General features: G+C 42.9%; 1 protein-coding gene across 4 annotated transcripts in view; it reads left to right on the top strand.

Annotated features, from left to right (window-relative positions):
- Positions 1 to 11,689, top strand: part of WHSC1 (Wolf-Hirschhorn syndrome candidate 1) — a 103,944-nt gene extending 92,255 nt beyond the window's left edge. For 3 of the 4 annotated variants that reach the window (XM_014966772.1, XM_014966771.1, XM_014966770.1), the window contains 9 exons: positions 18 to 174; positions 906 to 1,111; positions 1,559 to 1,662; positions 1,918 to 2,187; positions 2,283 to 2,399; positions 4,411 to 4,552; positions 5,263 to 5,369; positions 6,983 to 7,187; positions 8,107 to 11,689. In XM_014966772.1, the coding sequence (XP_014822258.1) occupies positions 18 to 174; positions 906 to 1,111; positions 1,559 to 1,662; positions 1,918 to 2,187; positions 2,283 to 2,399; positions 4,411 to 4,552; positions 5,263 to 5,369; positions 6,983 to 7,187; positions 8,107 to 8,375 (1,577 nt within the window). In that variant the 3' untranslated portion in view covers positions 8,376 to 11,689. Of the gene's footprint in view, positions 1 to 17; positions 175 to 905; positions 1,112 to 1,558; positions 1,663 to 1,917; positions 2,188 to 2,282; positions 2,400 to 4,410; positions 4,553 to 5,262; positions 5,370 to 6,982; positions 7,188 to 8,106 lie in introns of those variants that run through there. The other variant, XR_001414619.1, reaches the window with a different exon arrangement.
- Positions 11,690 to 19,807: the final 8,118 nt, after the last annotated feature.

The raw sequence follows: 19,807 nt of genomic DNA, 5'->3' as shown, positions 1-19,807 counted from the left end.
CCCCCATATCTCTGAAGGAGGAAGCTTGTTGTGCTGCGAGTCGTGTCCCGCGGCGTTTCACCCAGACTGTTTAAACATCGAGATGCCAGATGGGAGCTGGTACTGCAACGACTGCCGGGCGGGGAAGAAGCTCCACTTCCAGGATATTATTTGGGTTAAACTGGGAAACTACAGGTCTGATGAACGGATTTATTTTGTTTCACAGTACTGGCGTGTTAATTAAGGATTTATACGATTGATTGCTTCGGTAGGCCGGCCTTGCTGCGCACAGATTTCTTGTTCCTCTGTGAACTAGGCATCCCATCTCCTTGCAAGCTTCAAGTTCAAAGACTTGCAGCTTCACTGTTGCTCTCGGCCAAGGCGTTACCCATAACAGGACTCCTTGTAGTCTTCAGACATCTGCTTCCAGTGTATGAGCCTTCAACCCCTTTTGTTTCGGGGACCTCTTCAAATAATTAAGCTGGCATAATTTGTAATTGGCTAAATTACTACCTAGCAGGCTGGGAGATAAGTCAGGTTGTAAGTGCTGCGATTTGAGTGAGATAGAGGTGGGTGGGGTTTATCAAACCTGGGATTCATAGCTATTATCAGCTGTCTCTCGATCTTTGACAATTACAGTGATTGCAGGCCTCATTAAAGGTGATGTTTTTGCTAACCAGATGCAAGGAGCTTAATATATATGATTGTCTTGCAGGTGGAAGAAAGTCCCACAGATTTGAGTGTCGGGCTTTCCTTTTCTAGTCCTGTCTTCTCTCGTGAGTGGGGGGAGGAAAGGCTTTTAAATCTGCTTGGATCTTGGAAATAATGATCAGTTACTGCTATTTAGGGTGATTTTGTTAAACTGTCTCTTGCAGAAAGAGCTTGACTAAAATGCTGTATGTTTTTTATTTGTACTTCTGTGCTAGATGGTGGCCTGCAGAAGTTTGCCATCCGAAAAATGTTCCCCCAAATATCCAGAAAATGAAGCATGAAATCGGAGAATTTCCTGTGTTTTTCTTTGGTTCTAAGGATTACTATTGGACGCACCAAGCACGGGTGTTCCCTTATATGGAGGGAGACAGAGGGAGTAGATACCAAGGGATCAAAGGAATTGGAAAAGTCTTCAAAAATGGTACATGGCTAAAAGTAAACAAAAATAATCTTGTGATGTGCATGCTTTCCTTCACACATAGCCTTGGGACTGGTTTTGTACATTTGTTTTACAATACTGAATTCAAAAAATTGTTTTGGTGTCCTGGGCAGCAGTCATGATGACTAACTTTGAATGAAAACATTATTTTCATGGCTTGTAAAAGACTAGCATCTAATTAGAACTATTTCTGATGATTTTTGCTTTCTGGAAAGGAAATGATGAGTGTAACTGGGAGACAAAAAGAGTAGAATTGATACATCTGTTAAGAGTATTAACGCTCCAGAAGCATTGTTTGCCAGAAAATTGAATTATGAGACTGGGAAGTAGAAAATGATTCTTTGTTTAACACACATGGGAATGAGCAAGTCAACTTTGGGGGAATCATCCTTCTTCTAGCATTTCTGTTGATACAGTAATCTCTTTTAGCTTTGCAAGAAGCTGAAGCTAGATTTCGAGAAATAAAGCTACAGCGAGAAGCCAAAGAAACCCAAGAAAGTGAACGGAAACCTCCACCATACAAGCACATTAAGGTAAAGTTTGAGGAGATTACACTGGGTACTCTGGTCTAAGCCAGCGCTGGGGAGGAGGAGCTGAGTGGGGAGACGGGTAGGAGAGGTTGTAGTGATGTGCTGGTCGTTGTGCTTTTACAGTCATGAACTGATGAAATTTTGCTTCCATTGGAGCATTTGGTGTTGCAAAAACAAGTTAGTAACCACTGTAATAACTCTCACAATAAGCCCAAATGTTTTGAAGTGATGTTTGAACTATTTTAATGTATTATTCAGGTGAATAAACCTTGTGGTAAAGTGCAGATATATACTGCTGACATTTCTGAGATTCCCAAGTGCAACTGCAAACCCACAGATGAAAACCCTTGTGGCTTTGACTCCGAGTGCCTCAATCGGATGCTGATGTACGAATGCCACCCACAAGTTTGTCCAGCAGGAGAACGGTGCCAAAACCAGTGCTTTACAAAACGTCAATACCCTGAGACAAAGATCATCAAAACCGATGGGAAAGGCTGGGGTCTGGTCGCCAAGAGGGATATTAAAAAGGTATGAATCATTCTTGCCTGGTAAGGAACTGGTGACGTGTGATGCTGTTTGTGGGTTTGGTATATTCTTTACTAGTGATACTTGGTATCTTTCAGGGAGAGTTTGTGAATGAGTATGTCGGTGAGCTGATTGATGAAGAGGAATGTATGGCAAGAATCAAATATGCACACGAAAATGACATTACCCACTTCTACATGCTTACTATTGATAAGGTATTTTACCTTTTTTTCTCCATTATTTAATTATAACATTATTTTGATCCCTTTTTTCTTCTGTTGATCACCTTGGTAGAGCATTCTGCTACCTTTGATGTTCCACAGTTTCATATATTTGCAGTGTTGTATCTTCTGTGCTTGCTCCATTCTATATATATATATAATGCATCTCATTAGTTCTATCTGCATAATGTAATAAAGTATATACTAAGGTCTATAAACTGTGCTTTGTTGCTTGAAATCAAGTACAGCAAAAGTACGTATCAGCTTAGTCTTAAAAGCAAGTATGAAGTTTTAGGAAATAGTAATGATACAGTTGAAAGAAATACTGTTAGCAAACTCTTTAGTAAAATTTCAACAACAAAAAATTATAATTTCAGGGTAGTGTGGAGTATAGTTATCTGTCCCTTTCTTTGTTTATAGCAAACCTAGGCTTGTACTTTTGTAGAAACTCCTTTCTGAAAGCACCATCTGCATTAGTAGCCAGCCAGCATTCCACAAATTGATTCTGCAGCAGATTAATTAAGGCAGCAAATTAATCCAGCATTAGTGGTTGTCTGTGCACACCTTTTGAGTATTTTATTCCTGAGAACAGGAAGAAAGTGGAGGACCAGGGCAGTAGGGTGTATTGATTATATATATTACATTGCTTCAGTCCCCAAACAGCTTCTTAGGAGAAAAACAAGAGCTGACTGTCAGTCCTGCATGTTTTTTTTCAGTCCTAATCACCTTTCTTTTCCCCAAGACTGTCCTGCTTTGTATTTCCACAGCTACTGTTTTCATGAGTCCTGTAACTGAGGAGTTCCTGCCCAGGAGTTATCACCTAAGAATAATAAAACCATAGTTCTCTGAACACTTAAGTTTCTCATCCCTCTACTAAACTGACATACGATGTCAGTGCACTAAGTATCTGAACTGAACACGCATTTTACTTTTGCCATAGTTATTAAATGCTCATTGTGGTTCTGTCCTGCAAAAACGCTCATGCCATTATTAGGCTGAGCTGCACATGCAGTCAGAGTGTCTGGATGTATGAGCATATAGTTATGACAATCATATATGTGCGTTATAAAAAGGAGTTAGAAGGAAACTATAGTAATATTTGATAAATAAGCAAAGCTTCCTTAAGCAGCTCTGCAAAAAAACAGAGTTTTGGCTATTTCAAGACTGCATTTTATTTTGTTAATGTCTGTTATGTTTGGTGGACGTAGAAGTTAAAAGGCTATTGTGTGTAGGGATGGGATTTTTTTAGTTTACCAAGAGCTTGTTTTTGTTTAAACTAGGCTGATTTGGGGAAAGAAAGCTGGTGAGAAACTGGTAATCTCTGCAAGTAATCATGCAGTGACTTGGTAAATACCATAAAGCACAGTATTTGTAAATGCGTCACAGCTTTGTGAATGCAAAGTAAAAGGTAAATGGACTGAGTTTGAGTTCCGAGGCTTTTTGGAGGGAGGGGGTTCCTGACGTGACCAGCGGAGTGCTCACAACAACACTTGTCCTGCCCTGTGGCTGTGATGGGTTCTGGGAAAATGTGAGCTAGAGCATGCGTATTGCTTTGGGAGTGTCACATTCCAGGCCACATGAGACACTACAGTTTTCAATACAACACCTACCATCGCTTTCCTTGTGTGCTTTTGGGTACCAACATCCTGTCTGTTTTGAATGCAACTACAGAAACAATTTCTAGAATTCTTTTTTTTTTTTTTTTTTGTGATTTTTTGTCCTAGGAACTGTAAATATCTATATCGGTACCTATGTCATTGTATATTGTGGTGAGATACATCTTCCCGAGACGTATTGACATGCATAATGGAGACAAAATCACACTGCTCGTCACTGTTGTCCATGAGGCCTGTAGGAGCATCTACGGCATCTCAAACTAGATGAGGCCTACTCAACAAGCAAGGGGTGGGGGAATCTCTGTTTTTTGAATTTTTTTTTTTTTTTTTTTTTGTGATGGAGGGGAGAGAAAAAAAAACATTCATTCTGTTGCTGGTTTGATCTCCAGGATCGTATCATTGATGCTGGCCCCAAAGGAAACTATTCTCGTTTTATGAATCACAGCTGCCAACCAAATTGTGAAACTCTAAAATGGACAGTAAATGGAGACACTCGTGTCGGCCTCTTTGCTGTGTGCGATATCCCTGCAGGTATATCAGCTTATGTTGGTTTTGCTTTCATTCCCCAACTTAAACCTTTTGTGCAGTTAAGAGTGGTTTAGCTGATGGTTTAGCTGATTCAGTGCAAATACTGTTTCAGAGAACTCGGCTTGCGGAAGAGATGCTCTGTGATCTGCCTTTTATTTAATGTTTTGTAATAGTGAGTGCCATGGCTGCTTTTTTTTGCTTGCTTCTAAGGGAACCCTGAAGAATCCCTAGTCAGTATCCGTGCATTAGCTTCGTGTTATAGAGCACAGCTTATGTTTTAGAGATCTTAAACAGTATTTCTCCCTCTTTTCATGTGAAGATAACAAGCTTAAGGAGTGGATGTAGGAGGCTGTTTAAAAGCATGTATGTTCTGGTTTGCATACACACATACCTATCGCTATATCTAGCAATAGATATAAATATATATATAGATATGTATAGGTACATATAACGTGTGTGTGTAGACCAGAGACATGCACAGTTTTATGAAGCTAAACCAATTAATTTTAAACCGTAATTGCATAAGACACCATGCTGTTAATCATTGTCAGTGCTTATGAGCAGCGAAGAGGAGGAGAACCCTATGATAATACATCAGCAAGCAAGTACAAAACCAGAAGACAGATAATGAAAGCTTTATTTGCTAGTAATAATTTTGATAGATTTTGTTGCCTTGTGCTTCATAATAAAAGGTTATGTCTTATCTCACTCAGGGACAGAGCTGACTTTTAATTACAACCTTGACTGTCTGGGCAATGAAAAAACAGTCTGCAAATGCGGTGCCCCGAACTGCAGTGGATTTCTTGGGGACAGACCAAAGGCAAGTAAAACGTCAAGAGAATTTGACATGTGTCTTGTCAAACTATACTAGCCCTGTTTTTCTTTTGTGGTATGCATTGGTGGACCAGTTTTATGTTACAATAAGGGTTATTGCTGCTTTACCCGGGTGCTATCTGTCCTCTGAGGAAAAGGCTTACTCTTTCCCTTGCTGGGAAGATAGAAACATTCTTCTGCCAAACATAACCTTGAAGCTACAGAATACATTTTTATGCTGGAATAGTACAGCAGATGATACTGCTTTTGGGGGAACACTCTAAAATACTTTCTCCTATGAGAAATTAATTACTTTGGTCCTGAATTAGAAATATTGCTAGCTACTGGCACTAGCCTTTGGAATCAAAAGCGTATAAAAGAAGAGGTTGCAAAGGGAATAACCTTCCCAGTTCTGTTCAAAGTATGAAGGAGGAGGGAAGGGTTGTAGGAGGTAGGAACTGACTAAAAACAAGCCTAACTATAGCCAGTGTGATTGTCCTGAAATTGCAGTTTATATTCCCCCCATCTAAACCTTAAAATGTGATTATTTTGTAAAGGTTTGTTAAAAATCCTTCAGTTGAACTGAAGACTAAAAAATGTTAAGTTTTGAATGAGGAACAAATGATACCAGATTATGTCAAGAAATGGCCTGTATGATTCATGTCAGGTTAATTTAAAACCTGTAATCCAGCAGAAATTGCTGGGGCTTCCTGAAGCGCTGGCATAGGAGTGTGAGGGAAGGCACAAGTACATCCCCAAGAGAAAAAAAGACATCTGAGCCGTGGATGTAGAAAGGCTGAACCTTCATGTGGTCCTTCACACGGCTCAGTGCCAGGCACTTCAGAGGGTGGACTTCTTAAAATCTCCAGAATTTGCATAGCTGGGTTGTGTTCAGGGAGAGGCTTAAGTGGGGTTTCACATAAGCTTGTGATCAATTTAGGCAGACAGCCGTGAAGAAATGAAATGTTACAGTTCAGTTTTGCAGGGCTTTCTGCAAATGGGCTGATTTTAAAAAAAGTAGGTAATGATTACTGGGATGAGGGGGAGGGAATGATGGTAAGGATGCCAAAAAAAAGAATTTTATATGATTTGGTGTAGGGGAGTTGAAGCACAAGCAGCAGACTGTCAGATGAAAATAAAGATAAGGCTTGGTGTATTCTTTCTAGCATCATGGGCACAGATACAGTTCCTGAAATTCTGGTGTCTGTTCCTCAAAGAAGGGAAGTGGAAGCTGTTTTTAACAATTCTGGCATGAGTATACACAACTGGAAGAAAAAATGGATATTGAAGTGATTGGTGGTGCAAGAATAAAATGGAGGTAAATTAGCTGCAAGTAGATTAGACTGGAAATTGGAAGAGCTTTTTTCAGTCATAAGAAACTGGGTGAGCTTTGTGATAGGAAGGGATTGTAGGAACAAGATCTGGTTTCAAAATTACTTTTTACAAGGGCCAGCCTGTTTTTTTTACCAACACAGACAGGCACCGTCTGCACAGGTCTGTACCAAATTAAATTTTTGCCTGTGTGCACAGTCTGCCAGGCATGTCAACAGTTTTGCTAGGTTGTGTAATATCTTTCCTTTGCAAAACTGGCATTTATAGATTTTCAACTTACTCTTTTAGAATTCTTCCACTAATGCCTCAGAAGAAAAAGGCAAAAAGACCAAAAAGAGAACACGGAGACGCAGAACGAAAAACGAAGGGAAGAAAGAATCTGAAGACGATTGTTTCCGTTGTGGTGACGGAGGCCAGCTGGTGTTGTGCGACAGGAAATCTTGTACTAAAGCTTATCATCTCTCCTGTCTTGGTTTGGTGAAACGTCCTTTTGGTGAGTTGGCCTTCCTCTTAAACTTATGTAAATAAATAACTTGTGCAGGTACCTCATTTATTGCACTGAAACCTTGTCAGGAGTGTCTTCTCGAAAGCATTGTTTTCGTATGGTAAGAACGTCCCTTGTGTATCATGTAGGAGCTCTTCTTGAGTATGGAGACAAAATGATGGTCTTCCTCCTGCCTCTGGCAAAATGAGCCTTTTGTTTTACAAATGTAGGTAATTGAGTATCTCACTGGGTAGGAGCCTGTGGCCCTGTCACAGGAAAGCTGATGATGTCTAAGACATGCATGAAGCCAATTGAGTTCAGTCCAAAGGACTGAACCTGGCAGCACCTGGAACCAGGTGAGTAGGAGAATGTTAAGGGCAGCAGACATCAGGCTGCCATTGCAGGCACCACCACCCTGGTTCCACAGTCAGCCGCCTCAGGTGGGATATGAAGAAGTGAAGCAGGCAAAGCCTGTTACCCCAGAAACAAGTAAAATAATGACTGGTAACATATGCTGGGGCAAAACAGCGTCTGTAGGTAAAGCCCATCAGCCATCCCTGAACACAACTCGCATAGAATAGGTGTGTGTTGTAACGGTAGGCAGCAGTTGACTGGATGTTTGGATACTCTACCAGCCTGCAAGTTCTGTAAAATGCTATTTCCAGCAGTAAAGCCTGAATAATTTCTCCTAGCTGGAGTTCACTGCTGTATTTAAATGAGAGGATGTCAAGTCTGTGACTTACTGCTGTCAGTTGAGCTTTAGAAGTATGATGTTGCATTTTGATTCTCTGAGATTAGCCACAGTAGTTGCCATCTCATCCGTCTTTGTCAGGAAAGTCGTGTGTTGTGCAGCTGCTAAAACACAAAACTTAACAAGACGATGACACGTTTTACTCCCTACTAATGCCTTCTTTGTTTCTGAACGCAGGAAAGTGGGAGTGTCCTTGGCACCACTGTGATGTTTGTGGCAAACCTTCTGTTTCTTTCTGCCACTTCTGCCCAAATTCTTTCTGCAAGGAACACCAAGACGGGACAGTACTAAATTCTATGCTGAATGGACAGTTATGCTGCTCTGAACATGTTCTCGGGGTGGATTCTCTTGAAACTCAGAAGACTGAGAAACCCCGCAAAAAACTGAACAAGTTGAAGCCTAAGAGAAAGCAGAGGAACAGATGGATGAGAGCCGAATGCAAATAGTCATGGACTGCAGTTTCTACTGCCAACACTATCTTGTAGATAAGTTGTGAATATGACCAGGGAAGGACACAATTTTACATATATTCTGTAAAGGTTACATGGGGAGGGGGGGGATTTGTTTTGTTTTGTTTTGTTTTGTTTTTATAAATCCACTGAGCCAACCACAGCAGTCTTCTGCTGCCTCTGCACTGATAACGAACTGCATAGTTCAGAAAACTTCAGGACAAACCAAACTTATTACTCAGCATTACAGTTACACTTGAATCGTTACGAATGTAAAAGGTTCCCTCCAGAATACTTGCAGATTGGAGGTAGGTTAAAATCAAACCAGGTAGATGTAAACATAGGTTTTTGAGATAGTATTTGTCAACCAACAGATGTTAAAAATAGTATATCCTTGAAAGAAGTTATTAGCTCTCAAGTCCTTTTAAGTGAGAAATGGCTTGGTCTGTGGTCCAGATGAGATTTGCTTGCCTTGTGTGTTTTTGAGCAAGTTGCTTGAATGCCATTCATGATCCAGGTGCGTATTTCTCTATAACCACACCCATAACAATTTGTTTGTGCTCTTATAAAATAGCTCTCCAATGATTTTTTTTTAAACAAACATGGTTTTAAATATCCTTCCACCAAGATTTTTTTCTATACTGTTTTTTCCTGTATTTCATTCCAGCGAAATAGAAGTGACTTGGTCTTACAGAGCTGTACAAGTCTGGATTTAAAGGGATATTGTCTTGCAATCTAGGCCCAATACTCTAGGATTTTTATGTTTTAATAAAAATAAATCTTACAAAACCTATTATTTGAAAAATTTACTTGATTTTTTTTTTTTAAATTTAATGTCAAGTAAAACACAGAGGCAAACATTTCTTTGGAATGTGTGGAGTCCAAGCATTACAGCTTTGTGATGATAATGCAAAAAATGCCCAACAAGGAACAGAATTCCCCCATGAATGAAATGGAAGGTGAAACTTGACTAAAGTGCAAAATCTAAATTCAAAACAACTAATTAAAAGGGAAACAGATTTTTGAAGAATCACGTAAGGAACAATTTTAATGTGAAATTTAGCCTGATTGTTCCTTTTGATAAAGTTTGTGTAAAACTGGCTACTTGACTTGGCAGACTGTTTGAAATCATTCTTTATTTTTTTTTTAGGAGCTCTGCTCTTGACTATCTTACTGCCACTGTGTTGTGTCAGCAAAGCTGTTTTGAATTCTTTGCTCCCATTACATTCTCACACTTGCGGTGAGATAAATATACAAGATTTAGTATTGATGGAAATTAATATTAGACCTAGGAAAAAACGGTAAAGAAAAATATCTTTACCTGTTTTCTTCCCAGTGCATGTCATTGGTGTGTGATTAGGCAGTGTTACAAGTAAGTTTTGACTTGTGCCATTTTTATCTAGCCACAATGTGCGCCTTCATGTCCATTTAGTAATTTGTGTAGTTCTAGCTTAGTTTGCCCTTAATAGTGCAGAAACTCTGTGTAGCCCCTTTGAAAACGAAGCCTTGCTATATCATAAGTGAGTATGGGTTTTTTTCCAAAGTATTTCTTCAGATTTGATTGCAGATTTAGTTTTTGGAATTATCGAAATCCCCATTTGTTCCCAACACGTAAGAACTTCTATTTTGTTAGTAGGTATTAATTGAAAGAGGTTTTAAATGTAGCATTGTCCTATCCTGAACTCTTTGGTTTCCATTTTGTGACCAAACTGCTTTGGTTTTTTTGATGCGTGTTTATAAACACTGTTGGAAGGTTAATTTTTTTCAAATACTTTTAGCACAGTTCAAAATAGGGGGAAGTGTTACACATTTGCATGTTTTAAAAATGGTATGCCAAGCCTTGCACTCAAGGAAAAAAATCAAGGTTTTGGAGGGAAACTTTCCCTCTGCTCTAGCTCTGTGTTACATCGGGACTGAAGCGTAGGCCTGTGCCTAAAATCAAAACCAAAAAATGGTATTATATATGTTTCTCTAATACTGGTTTTTGAGGGGTGGGAAGCGAGATCAGGTAGTAAAGCAGAAAGACTCTCCTCATCGCTTTTAAAGAAAATGAAGGAATTTGATGTTATTGGGACCATTCTTTGAATACTATACCATGTAAGGAAGGCTTTATAAGAATACCTTTAAATAAGTTATTATAAAATTTTACCTTTACATTCCATTGCTTTTATAAATTGTTATTTTTTTTAGTCGTTTCCTTGCTTTTTCCTCTTCATCTATAGGTGTAACAGCTCTGGCACCCTGGAACAGTTATGCCCCAGGTCCTAAGAGGCAGATACCCACTTCCAGAAGCCACCATATCTCAGATAGTTAGTGGTTGGCACGGCTGCAGTAACACCATCAGTTTTAAGATCAGTCATGGAGCCAACGACTCCTTGCCTGCCTCTCGGGGGGGGCTCACAAGCATGTTTAGTGTGGCAGGGGACAGGGCAGCCACCCATGTCGTGTCCGTCAGTGGGTAAAGACGGACTTTGGTGTTCAAAGCAATCCCTCTCGGCGCTCTTTTCCTAACAAATTTACAGGTACAGATCTCAGCCAGCAGCTGTTTGACTTTTTCTGCTCCCTTCTGCCTCTTCCCTGCTCTTCTTTCCTGCTCAGCTCGTTGGGCCCATGAAGGTTTGCATCGCTGAGGCTGCCAACTGGGAGTTTGCTTTTGAGGGGCGAGGGATTCGTTCCTTCTGCTGATCACCTGCTTCAGAGATTGCTCTCTAAAAGTAATGTGGACCATGTTCTTCCTTAGTATCTACTGACCAGGTAACCCCGTGAGCTCAGCTAAGGCACTCGGGTGGTGATCTGGTGGAATTTTAGTTTCTGATTCAGGAAAAGTGGATTTTAGGTGTCTTTTAATGAAGGCTTCTGTACCTTACTCTGCAGCACTGGGAAAATAGGCTTATGTTTCCTTAAAAAAACAGGGCAAAAAAGAAAAGTTGTTTCACTACTTTCCTTCTCCCACTGTTCAGACACAAGGGAAAACAATCTTGAAAAATTTAAGCTTTCTCATGATGCAACTCAATACTTCTTAGCGTTCAGCAACTTAAAAGATTTTCTGTTATAATTCACCTAAATGACATCTAAGTATGGAATATTGTGTGGTTTTAAATCATGTACTTAACGTCTTGCCCATTGAAGTAGAAAGATGTCTTTCCTTTTCCAGCAAACTCTTCAAAGCTGGTACACAATAGCCAAATTCAGAATTTGTTGTTCTTTTGTCACATCAGCAAGCATGGAAACAATTTTCAGTTGAATATGTTAGATGTATTTTCATACAATCTAGGAAGAATTATCAAATTAAATGTCTGTTTTGTTCAATAGCTTCGTGTTCATGGTCAGTTTTTAGGGGGTTTTTATTTTAATTGCTTGGAAAAGCAAAATATCTTGCAAGACTATATTAATGGGATTTTTCCACGTTGTTGAGTCGCATTATTTCATGTCTGACTGCTTAAGAAACTCCAGTGTCTTATTAAATATTAAAATATATTCCTAGTTATTTAATAAGTTGCTAATTCCTTTTTGTAAAACAGCTCTACATAGGGGGTTTTGCACCAATTTTCTTTTTTCATTAAAGAAAAAAGTGAAATTATATATACTAGGCAAGCGTGGTTTGGCAGTGAGGGAACTGGATGTCGCTCCAGGACTTCTTAAGAGACTCCGTGGAAGTAATGTTTTATGCTTATACAGAGGTAAAAATGATTGTGCTTCAACTTGTTTTCAGTGTTGCTGATCACAAAAATATTGACATTTTTTGTGTCAGATTTTTCCTGTTAGAGTGCTGGTTTCTGTTGCTTATAATTTTACGGGCTGTAATGGCTTTGATCTGGAGTCGTGCAGTCCTGCCAGTTCCACTCCCCTGGGTTCCTTTGGCTGTCACTGCTGCTGCTTCTGCTTGGTCAGGTCTGAACTTGACTGCGTTCTGCTTTTCCAGCGGGGTTTTTGTTTGGGTCTGGTTTGACTTCATGTGTGGCATCTCCCGTGGCTAACAGTGGCTACATTTTACTTAAGAGCGTTTCAGAAGATGGCTTTGATGCTGATGGATTACTGTTGTGCTGTGAGATCAGCTAGCGCTGTGCATCAGTTCTGTGTCCCTTTGCTGCTCCTGTGAAAAGCTGCAATTTTTTTTGCCCATTGAGCAACTTAATGCCTGTCTATGAATGGAGAGTGTGAGAGAGGCTGGGGAGGACGCGGGGAGCTCTGCCTGTGCTGTGCCGTGGGGTTCGGGGCACGACCAGGGGTTCTATCCATGTTGCTGCTGACCCAGATTAAAATCACAGAATGGTTTGGGTTGGAAGGGACCTTTAAAGACCATCTAGTCCAATCCCCTAGGCAGGGACATCCTCAACTAGACCAGGTTGCTCAAAGCCCCATCCAGCCTCGTCTTGATGAAACATCCAGAACTTCTCTGGGCATCCTGTCTGATCACAAAGGAGGATGTGCCTCTCTTCCCATCCATTTATCCATCTGACCTAGCTGAGAGAGATCAGAGAACTGATCTTTTTTTATTTATTATTATTTTTTAAACACAATAACACCTCCCCTGGAGGGAGGAGAAAGAGCAGTTGAGGGCAGTAACCACTTGACCCCCACCTCCAAGGTGGCTCTGCTGCTGTGCTAGCCCCGTGGCAGACTAATGATGTGAGGAGGAACACCTGCTTGCACCGCAGTGCACATTCATTTAAAAGCATAGATCTTTTAATAGTAGATGCTATTTTTACTAGCCCTGGTAGAGCTGGTGTGACGAAGGGACACAGCTGGCTGGTCTGTCTGGGGTTACCCAGCACACCTACTGAGTGAATGAATTTCACCCTAGGGGGAGAAGGAAAGCAACAAGGTGGGAAAGTTAAGAGACCCCAGGTACTGATTTCAAGGGGCTGGCTCCATTACAGTTGATGGGCATTTTGGGTGGCTGGTAGGCCACCTGAGGTCTCACCAGCCATGAGAAAGCTAAACATGAGAAACATGAGAAAAAACATGATAGGGAAAGTACAGCAAACCAAAAAAATCAGGAAAAGTCATCTAGGCACACAAACACCTACACAATTTGAAATCATCCCTGTAAAATACAAATACATCAGTTTAATCAGATGGTGAAACTGGTCCAGCTGCACAGGAGAAAGCTTGGAGTTGTTGGCCACAGCGAACAGGTACAAATCACAAGTGCTGCTGCGGTGGGAGGGAGATGACAAGTGTCAGGGATCAGGGCAAGAACTCTGCAGGGGCATTCAAGCAGTGGGTCTAGCACAGCCACATCTCCAAGGTGTGCAAAAATGTGCGTGGCACCTTCCGTGGCTGCAGCGTCCTGCTCCATTTGACTCCAAAGCATCCCCACGGTTTCATGGCTTCACAGTCTGCCCCGGAGAAAGGAACAATTCTTGTGAGGTTTGCTGGAAGTTTTGAGTTGCTGTTGTAGCTGTAGTACGAAGCAGCGCCTTACAGCAGGAAATAAAAGGGATGTATTTGTCCAGGAATCAGCCATTATTTCAGTTGCACGTGTTTTCACACGTGAGAGAGGAAGGGGAAGGATTTGGAATGCCTTTCCTTGACTTATCCTTGCTTAAAGTAATGGTAAAATGCCTTTCCTTGACTTATCCTTGCTTAAAGGAATGGTAAAGTTTTGAGAATGGCAAAAAAAAAAAAAAATTAAAAATTGCATGTGCTTAAAAGGAGGTACATTCATGTTAGTTTATGCTCAGGTGGAAGTGATTGTTGTGTCACAGGAGCCTCAAACACTGCAGCAGTCAATCCTCCCTCAGTTTGTTGAGCTGACTGTTGAAATGGAGAGAGACATAATTGTTTGCTGGGTTTTTTTGTTTGATGGTTGTTTGGAAAGGAGAAAAGTATTTACTTGTGAATGAAGCCAGGAACTGAAAGGGGAAGATTTTTTCCATCAGTCCCATTTTAGTACAGCAGGCAGCTGGGTTGGTTATTTAGCTATATAGAAATAGGTTGCTCCTGGTTAAACACCTTGCCCATACACACACATCTGTATTGCCCCAGGCAGAAGAGAAGGGGGTGCTTGCTGGTGGCACGTCCTGTGCTACCAGCCAGCATAGACTGGTGCTGTGTGCTCAGTCCCCCCGTACGTCATGTGTCCTCCTGAGCCTTTGGGCAGCAGTAGATACTTTAAGGATTTCTTGCTAGATTCTTGCCTTCTTCTCAGAATTAATATAAAGACAGCAAGGATTCCACCTGGAAGGCAAAAAAGGGTAGTTATTCTTGGACAGGAAGGTGAAGCATCTTGCTCTTGGGGCTTCCCAACTCACATATTCTCTTCTGGCAAATTAAGGTTGGTTTTTTTTCTCTTGCATATTCTGCACAAAAAAATGGTTTGGCTAGTTGTAAGAATAAATACTCAACTTTGACATTTCACCTTTAGGCTGGAAGCTATGGAGAATAACAGCAGGTTTTAACAAAATAATTTAGTGCCTTGCTTTCCTACTCCCCTTTACTGACATTTCACCTTTAGGCTGGAAGCTATGGAGAATAACAGCAGGTTTTAACAAAATAATTTAGTGACTTGCTTTCCTACTCCCCTTTACTCTGCTCTGTGGAACTATTCTTTTCTAATTGGCATCTTATCCATTGCTGATCCCACCGAAGGATCTTTTTGAGAAACAAGTTTGCCCTGTGGAGCGCTTATACCGAAGCACAGGAAGTAACTGACCTAGATTAATTTTGAGTCTAGACCCGGGATGAGGACTGTCAGGAAAAATTACTTTTAGATTGGGCATAGACATGGAAATAATTGGCGAATACCAAGTACTGTGACATTCTGTTTGTTTGTTTCTGGCAGAAGCATAATCAGGGAAAATTGATCTTAACAGAAGAGCACAAATCTGTCGCTGTGATGCAATATGGCCAGACAAATACCTCCAAATTTAGGTTGCGTGAGCAGACAGTTTCATGGCAAACAATTGATCTGTTAGACCAGCCATGAAATACTCACGGGTTCCTGTGGGGGCTGTTTCTTTTACCTTTCTTCTGAGCAAGCTCTTTGACAGGCAGGACTTCACTGAAAAACGTTGCTCTGTGACCCTCAGACTTGTTTATCAGAAATGCTGATTAATCGGCCGTTGCCCCTGTGTGAACAGGCTTTTCATACACTGCATTTTAATCTACTTTTTCTAATTAATACTCACTTCAGATGGCATCTGTTTGGGCAGATTTTTGGATTACAGCCTGGCACAAGGGGGTATGGGCCAGGGGAGGAGCTTGTAAGAACAACCCTCATCTGCTCCCCCAGGACATTTCAGCCCTCTGGAGAAGAGCAGTCAACCAGTGCTGCCAGAGCTACAGCCCCTCCAGCCCCTGCTGTCCTCAGGGGCCAAGAGAGGAGTTTGATGAGAACAACTAGCCCTGCTTTGTTGCTGGAGAAGCAGCTTTGCATTCTCTTATTCATTGTGGGGAATAATACATCTATTTTATCTCCCCCCCTGCCTTTTAACAACAGCAAGCTGGACTGGAGAATGGGTCTTCAGGAGGCACGTTAAGAGTTGCACTTAAAACACAGAAACATGGCTATGAGGCTCTAATTCCTTATCCACTGATGACTTCATCAACTCTATGACCTGGAGATCAAAATCTTGTGTAGCTGGTAGCGTAAGTGTCACTCACAGTGGGGTTTCTCTTCATCTGCCTGCACTCAGGAGATGAGTCTCCCTCTCCCCAGCTTGCTCTTCTGCTCTCTTTGCAATCCATAGCAGTTGTTCATTTGTGACATAGCTGTTATCTCTGATTAAATCCCCCAAACTTTGGTTAAAAACTACAGAACTCTTATTTTTCCCTCTTCTAAGACTACAAACTCATATTCATTGTTTTGGAATGAGTATTCGTGGTGCAGCTTCCAGGTGGAAAAGCTCATCCAGCCATTGGCTTACCCTAATGAGCTAATTATAGCAGGTGGCATCTGGGATGAGGGATGCTCCACATACCCAGTAGGTGCTGGGTGTCTTTCATTCTGTTGGTTACCAGGTGCACCACAGCATGGATACAACCCACACTGCACAAGCTGACAGCACCCCGTCCCGCTTGATGCTGCGGCAAGAGTTACAGGGGGGAATGCTCTCAGGAAACCTCCAGTCTCATACCAAAAGGAAACGGTCCTTTTTCCTACTTTTGGGCAGCCAAGAAATTCCTGGTTTGGGGTCCATACACACACCTGCTTCTCAAGGACAAACAAACATGTAGCATTGTACTATGCCTTCCTTGAGAGTAAATACAGCAATAGCCCTGCCTACAAACTGGGAAAGGATTATCCTTTGCACTGAAATCCTTCTAAATTCTAATGTTATTAGAAATCCAGGTTTCCAGAAACATAAAACACACCACCCAGACAACACTGTTGGCCTAACGTGGAGGTGCCCAGCTGCAGAGGGGTGTCTAATGTTACCAGAGGACAGAGAAGACCGGCACTAACCTACTGAGAAGACAGCCAGGAGAATGACCATCAGGGGTGTCAGCTGGCAGGAGTCCCCAGCCTTGTAGAGGAAGACCTCCATGCAGTAGGTTGGCTCGGTGCTGCCCGCGGGGCAGAAGGCATCGGGAGGGCACTTCACCGGGGTCACGTCTGGGCTCTGCCCAAGAGAAAAAGCAACTCGCTCAGCGCCAGCAAAAGGGGGAGACTGCAGAAGGTAACGAGCGTGAAGGCAGGTGATGCTGCAGCATTGAAGAAAACAGAGGCAAAATAACCAAGAAATGAACCTGCCATCATTAAATACAGCCCGTCTGCCCCCGTGGTGTTACTCGGAGTAGGGTGAAGAGCTGGAAGTTGTCATTATACAGCATGTCCATACATTAAACCTCCTTGTTAATGGATACACCATTCTCTGACATTCCCCTAATGGCCCAATGAGACCGGGCAGCTCTAAGGGTGGCACAGAGACAGACTCCTGGTGTCATAATTTTAATTATCTCCCTCCATCAGGGCTCTGTCTATGCTTAAGAAAAGGAAATAGGCTCAGATAAAAATGGTGTTAATTGAAATGTATTTAGCTTGTCACGGGACAGCTATATTTGTTAATCCAGGCTGTCAAAACAGCTGATGGAGACTCACAGGGCAGTAGTGATTTTCTGGGCACAGGTCACAGCTCTCCTTGCCCCACTGTAATTGGTAGTCTCCTGTCCTGCAAAGCTTGCATTTGCTGTCACTGGGACCTTTGAACATACCTAAAATAGCAGATAAGCACAAAATTAAGATCTGGGACCAGACCCCAGGGTCTTCACAATTGCAGATGGATGATTCAGCTTCCACAGCCACAAGGAGAAATGCCATTAAATACTTCATATACATAACAAAAGCTGAGCCTCGACTTTGGTCCTTGCTGGGTGGCAAAGGGGCAGGAAAGAGAACAAACAGGGACAGAGGGACTAAAGGACATCTGGGGTTAGATCTGGCAAACTGAGTAAGTGTGAGTAGGAGTATAGTGGGAGATGGGTTTAGTAGAGAGCTCTGGCTGTAAAGCAGAGGGAAGGTTGGAGCGGGAGGTCAGCAGCGTTTCATCCTCTCTAATTCTGGATTCAAACACCTTTTCCAGCTGTTTGAAACTTGCTGAGTGAAGTTCAAAGCACGACTGAGTTACCTGTGCTTTGTGGGAGTGATGGGTCGCAGAAGTCCCGGGTAAGTCCCACTTACCCAACGTGGTAAATGCTTTACTGCACGTTTAAAGTGCAGCTCGACTACTAGAAACCCCATCAGTGGTTGCGGGGGCGGCTGGAGCGCTCTGCCCTCCCCTGACTCACCCGCTGCAGTTTGGTGTTATTTAGGACATCGATGGAAGGAGCAGAGTCATCTCCTCACTCCCCCTCACTGACCATCCCCTTTGCCACTGCTGCTTCCCAACCTCAGGCAACCCCCCGTCCCCAGGGTCCGCTTGGGCAAGGGAGACGTGTCTCAGGAAGAAACCCTTCCTTCTGGCACTGAAGCTGCCCGTTCCCAGCCAGGCTGTGGCAGCCCCCACCCTCCGCTGCAGAAGGTACCTGGTTGGCAGGGTACGCACTCCTCCGATGCCTCCTGAAGAGCCTCTTGCCCACCGGGGCACGGCAGACACCCCCTGCAGCTGGTGGTGCTGGGGAAGGGAGAGGAGACAGACCACGCTGTAGGACAAGCACTTCCAAGACCAACCCAGCCCACCAAAGCCAGCTCTCTTACATATGCACACACTGAAGTCCCCAAGGTCTACCAGGAGCTAAGCTTCTGCCGTTTTGTGGGCATTCATGGTGTCTCTCTATAGCTTCTCCCATGTCTAATGAGGGCTGGGCACAGGATGGCATTTCTGTCCTCTCTTTGGGTACTTACTTGCATGAAACCTGTAGGAACTTGCTACCCAGAAGCCACTATTCCTTAATGAGCTTGGCTGGAACCGGTCAACAGGTAGTGAAGGGAGTTGGGAGAGAGCTGGGAGATACAGCCAGTAAGCTGGATCTGGTCTGGTGGCAATTTAATCGAACAATCAGCAGAGATCTGCCACGTAGCATGGACACAAGAGGCCAGAAGGAAGGTGAGTGTTCACATGCCAATTCAGCTGCTTTGGATATAAACCCCACAACTTCTGTGTGGGCATCCCCACACAGTGGGGTGTGGAGCCCATCACAAGGTACCCCACCAGCACCTCTCCCAGGCCCCCTCTCCCACCCCAAAGATGATGGCACAGCTGGGGTAGTTTAGCTGCTGCCTTCCACACATCCCGGCTCAGGATAAGCCAACCATCAGCTCAGCTTAAATCTACAAACCCCAGAGTGACGCTCAGCTCCATCCCTGTGCCAGTACCAGCCAGTTTATCAGCGGCATCCAATGCCCACACAACGCAGCAACGTTGGCAAGAGGGGATGGTGGAGGTGGGCTGCAAGCTGATGAGGCTCTACCGTCTCATCCCAGGGTATCTCCACATCCAGCCAGGATCCTCCCCTCCATTTTACCATCCCTCTCTCACCCGGGAGGGCTCCCTTACAGCTCCCTCAGCTGAAAATGGCAGGTGACTTGCCTTTGGCCACTACATTGGGTCTTTTATCTCAGTGGTTGCTACCAGAAATAAACCAACCCTCCCTGCCTCCCTCACCCCCTGACAGCCAAGGTCACACGAGGACTTCTTACTTGCAAAATGATCCAGACGGGCAAGGCAGACAAAAAGATGCATTTTGCTTGGAGCTAAAATACCCTGAAAAAGAGAAGAGTAAGGCTTCAGGATCTTTCCTCCACCGTCACTGCCCCACATGGCTGGATATTTGTTCATCTCTATTTTACAAGCAGCCAAATCAACTCCCCACAACACACTTCAAGTGGCATCTCATGGGCTAATTCAGGATGCTTGGGCTTTTTATTTGTCAAAAGCCCTGAAAGAGCAATCAAAGTTTCATAATGACCTCTGCCGTGCTCTGAGGGAAGCACGGGGAGCTTGGACAGATTTCCCTGGTGTCACTCGCATCTGAAACACTGCCAG

The sequence above is a fragment of the Calidris pugnax genome, unplaced genomic scaffold (genome assembly GCF_001431845.1).
Source record: "Calidris pugnax isolate Ruff unplaced genomic scaffold, ASM143184v1 scaffold14, whole genome shotgun sequence".
Lineage (NCBI taxonomy): Eukaryota > Metazoa > Chordata > Aves > Charadriiformes > Scolopacidae > Calidris > Calidris pugnax.
The sequence above is the reverse complement of the archived record's forward strand: the minus strand, read 5'-3'. Positions and strand labels throughout refer to the sequence as shown.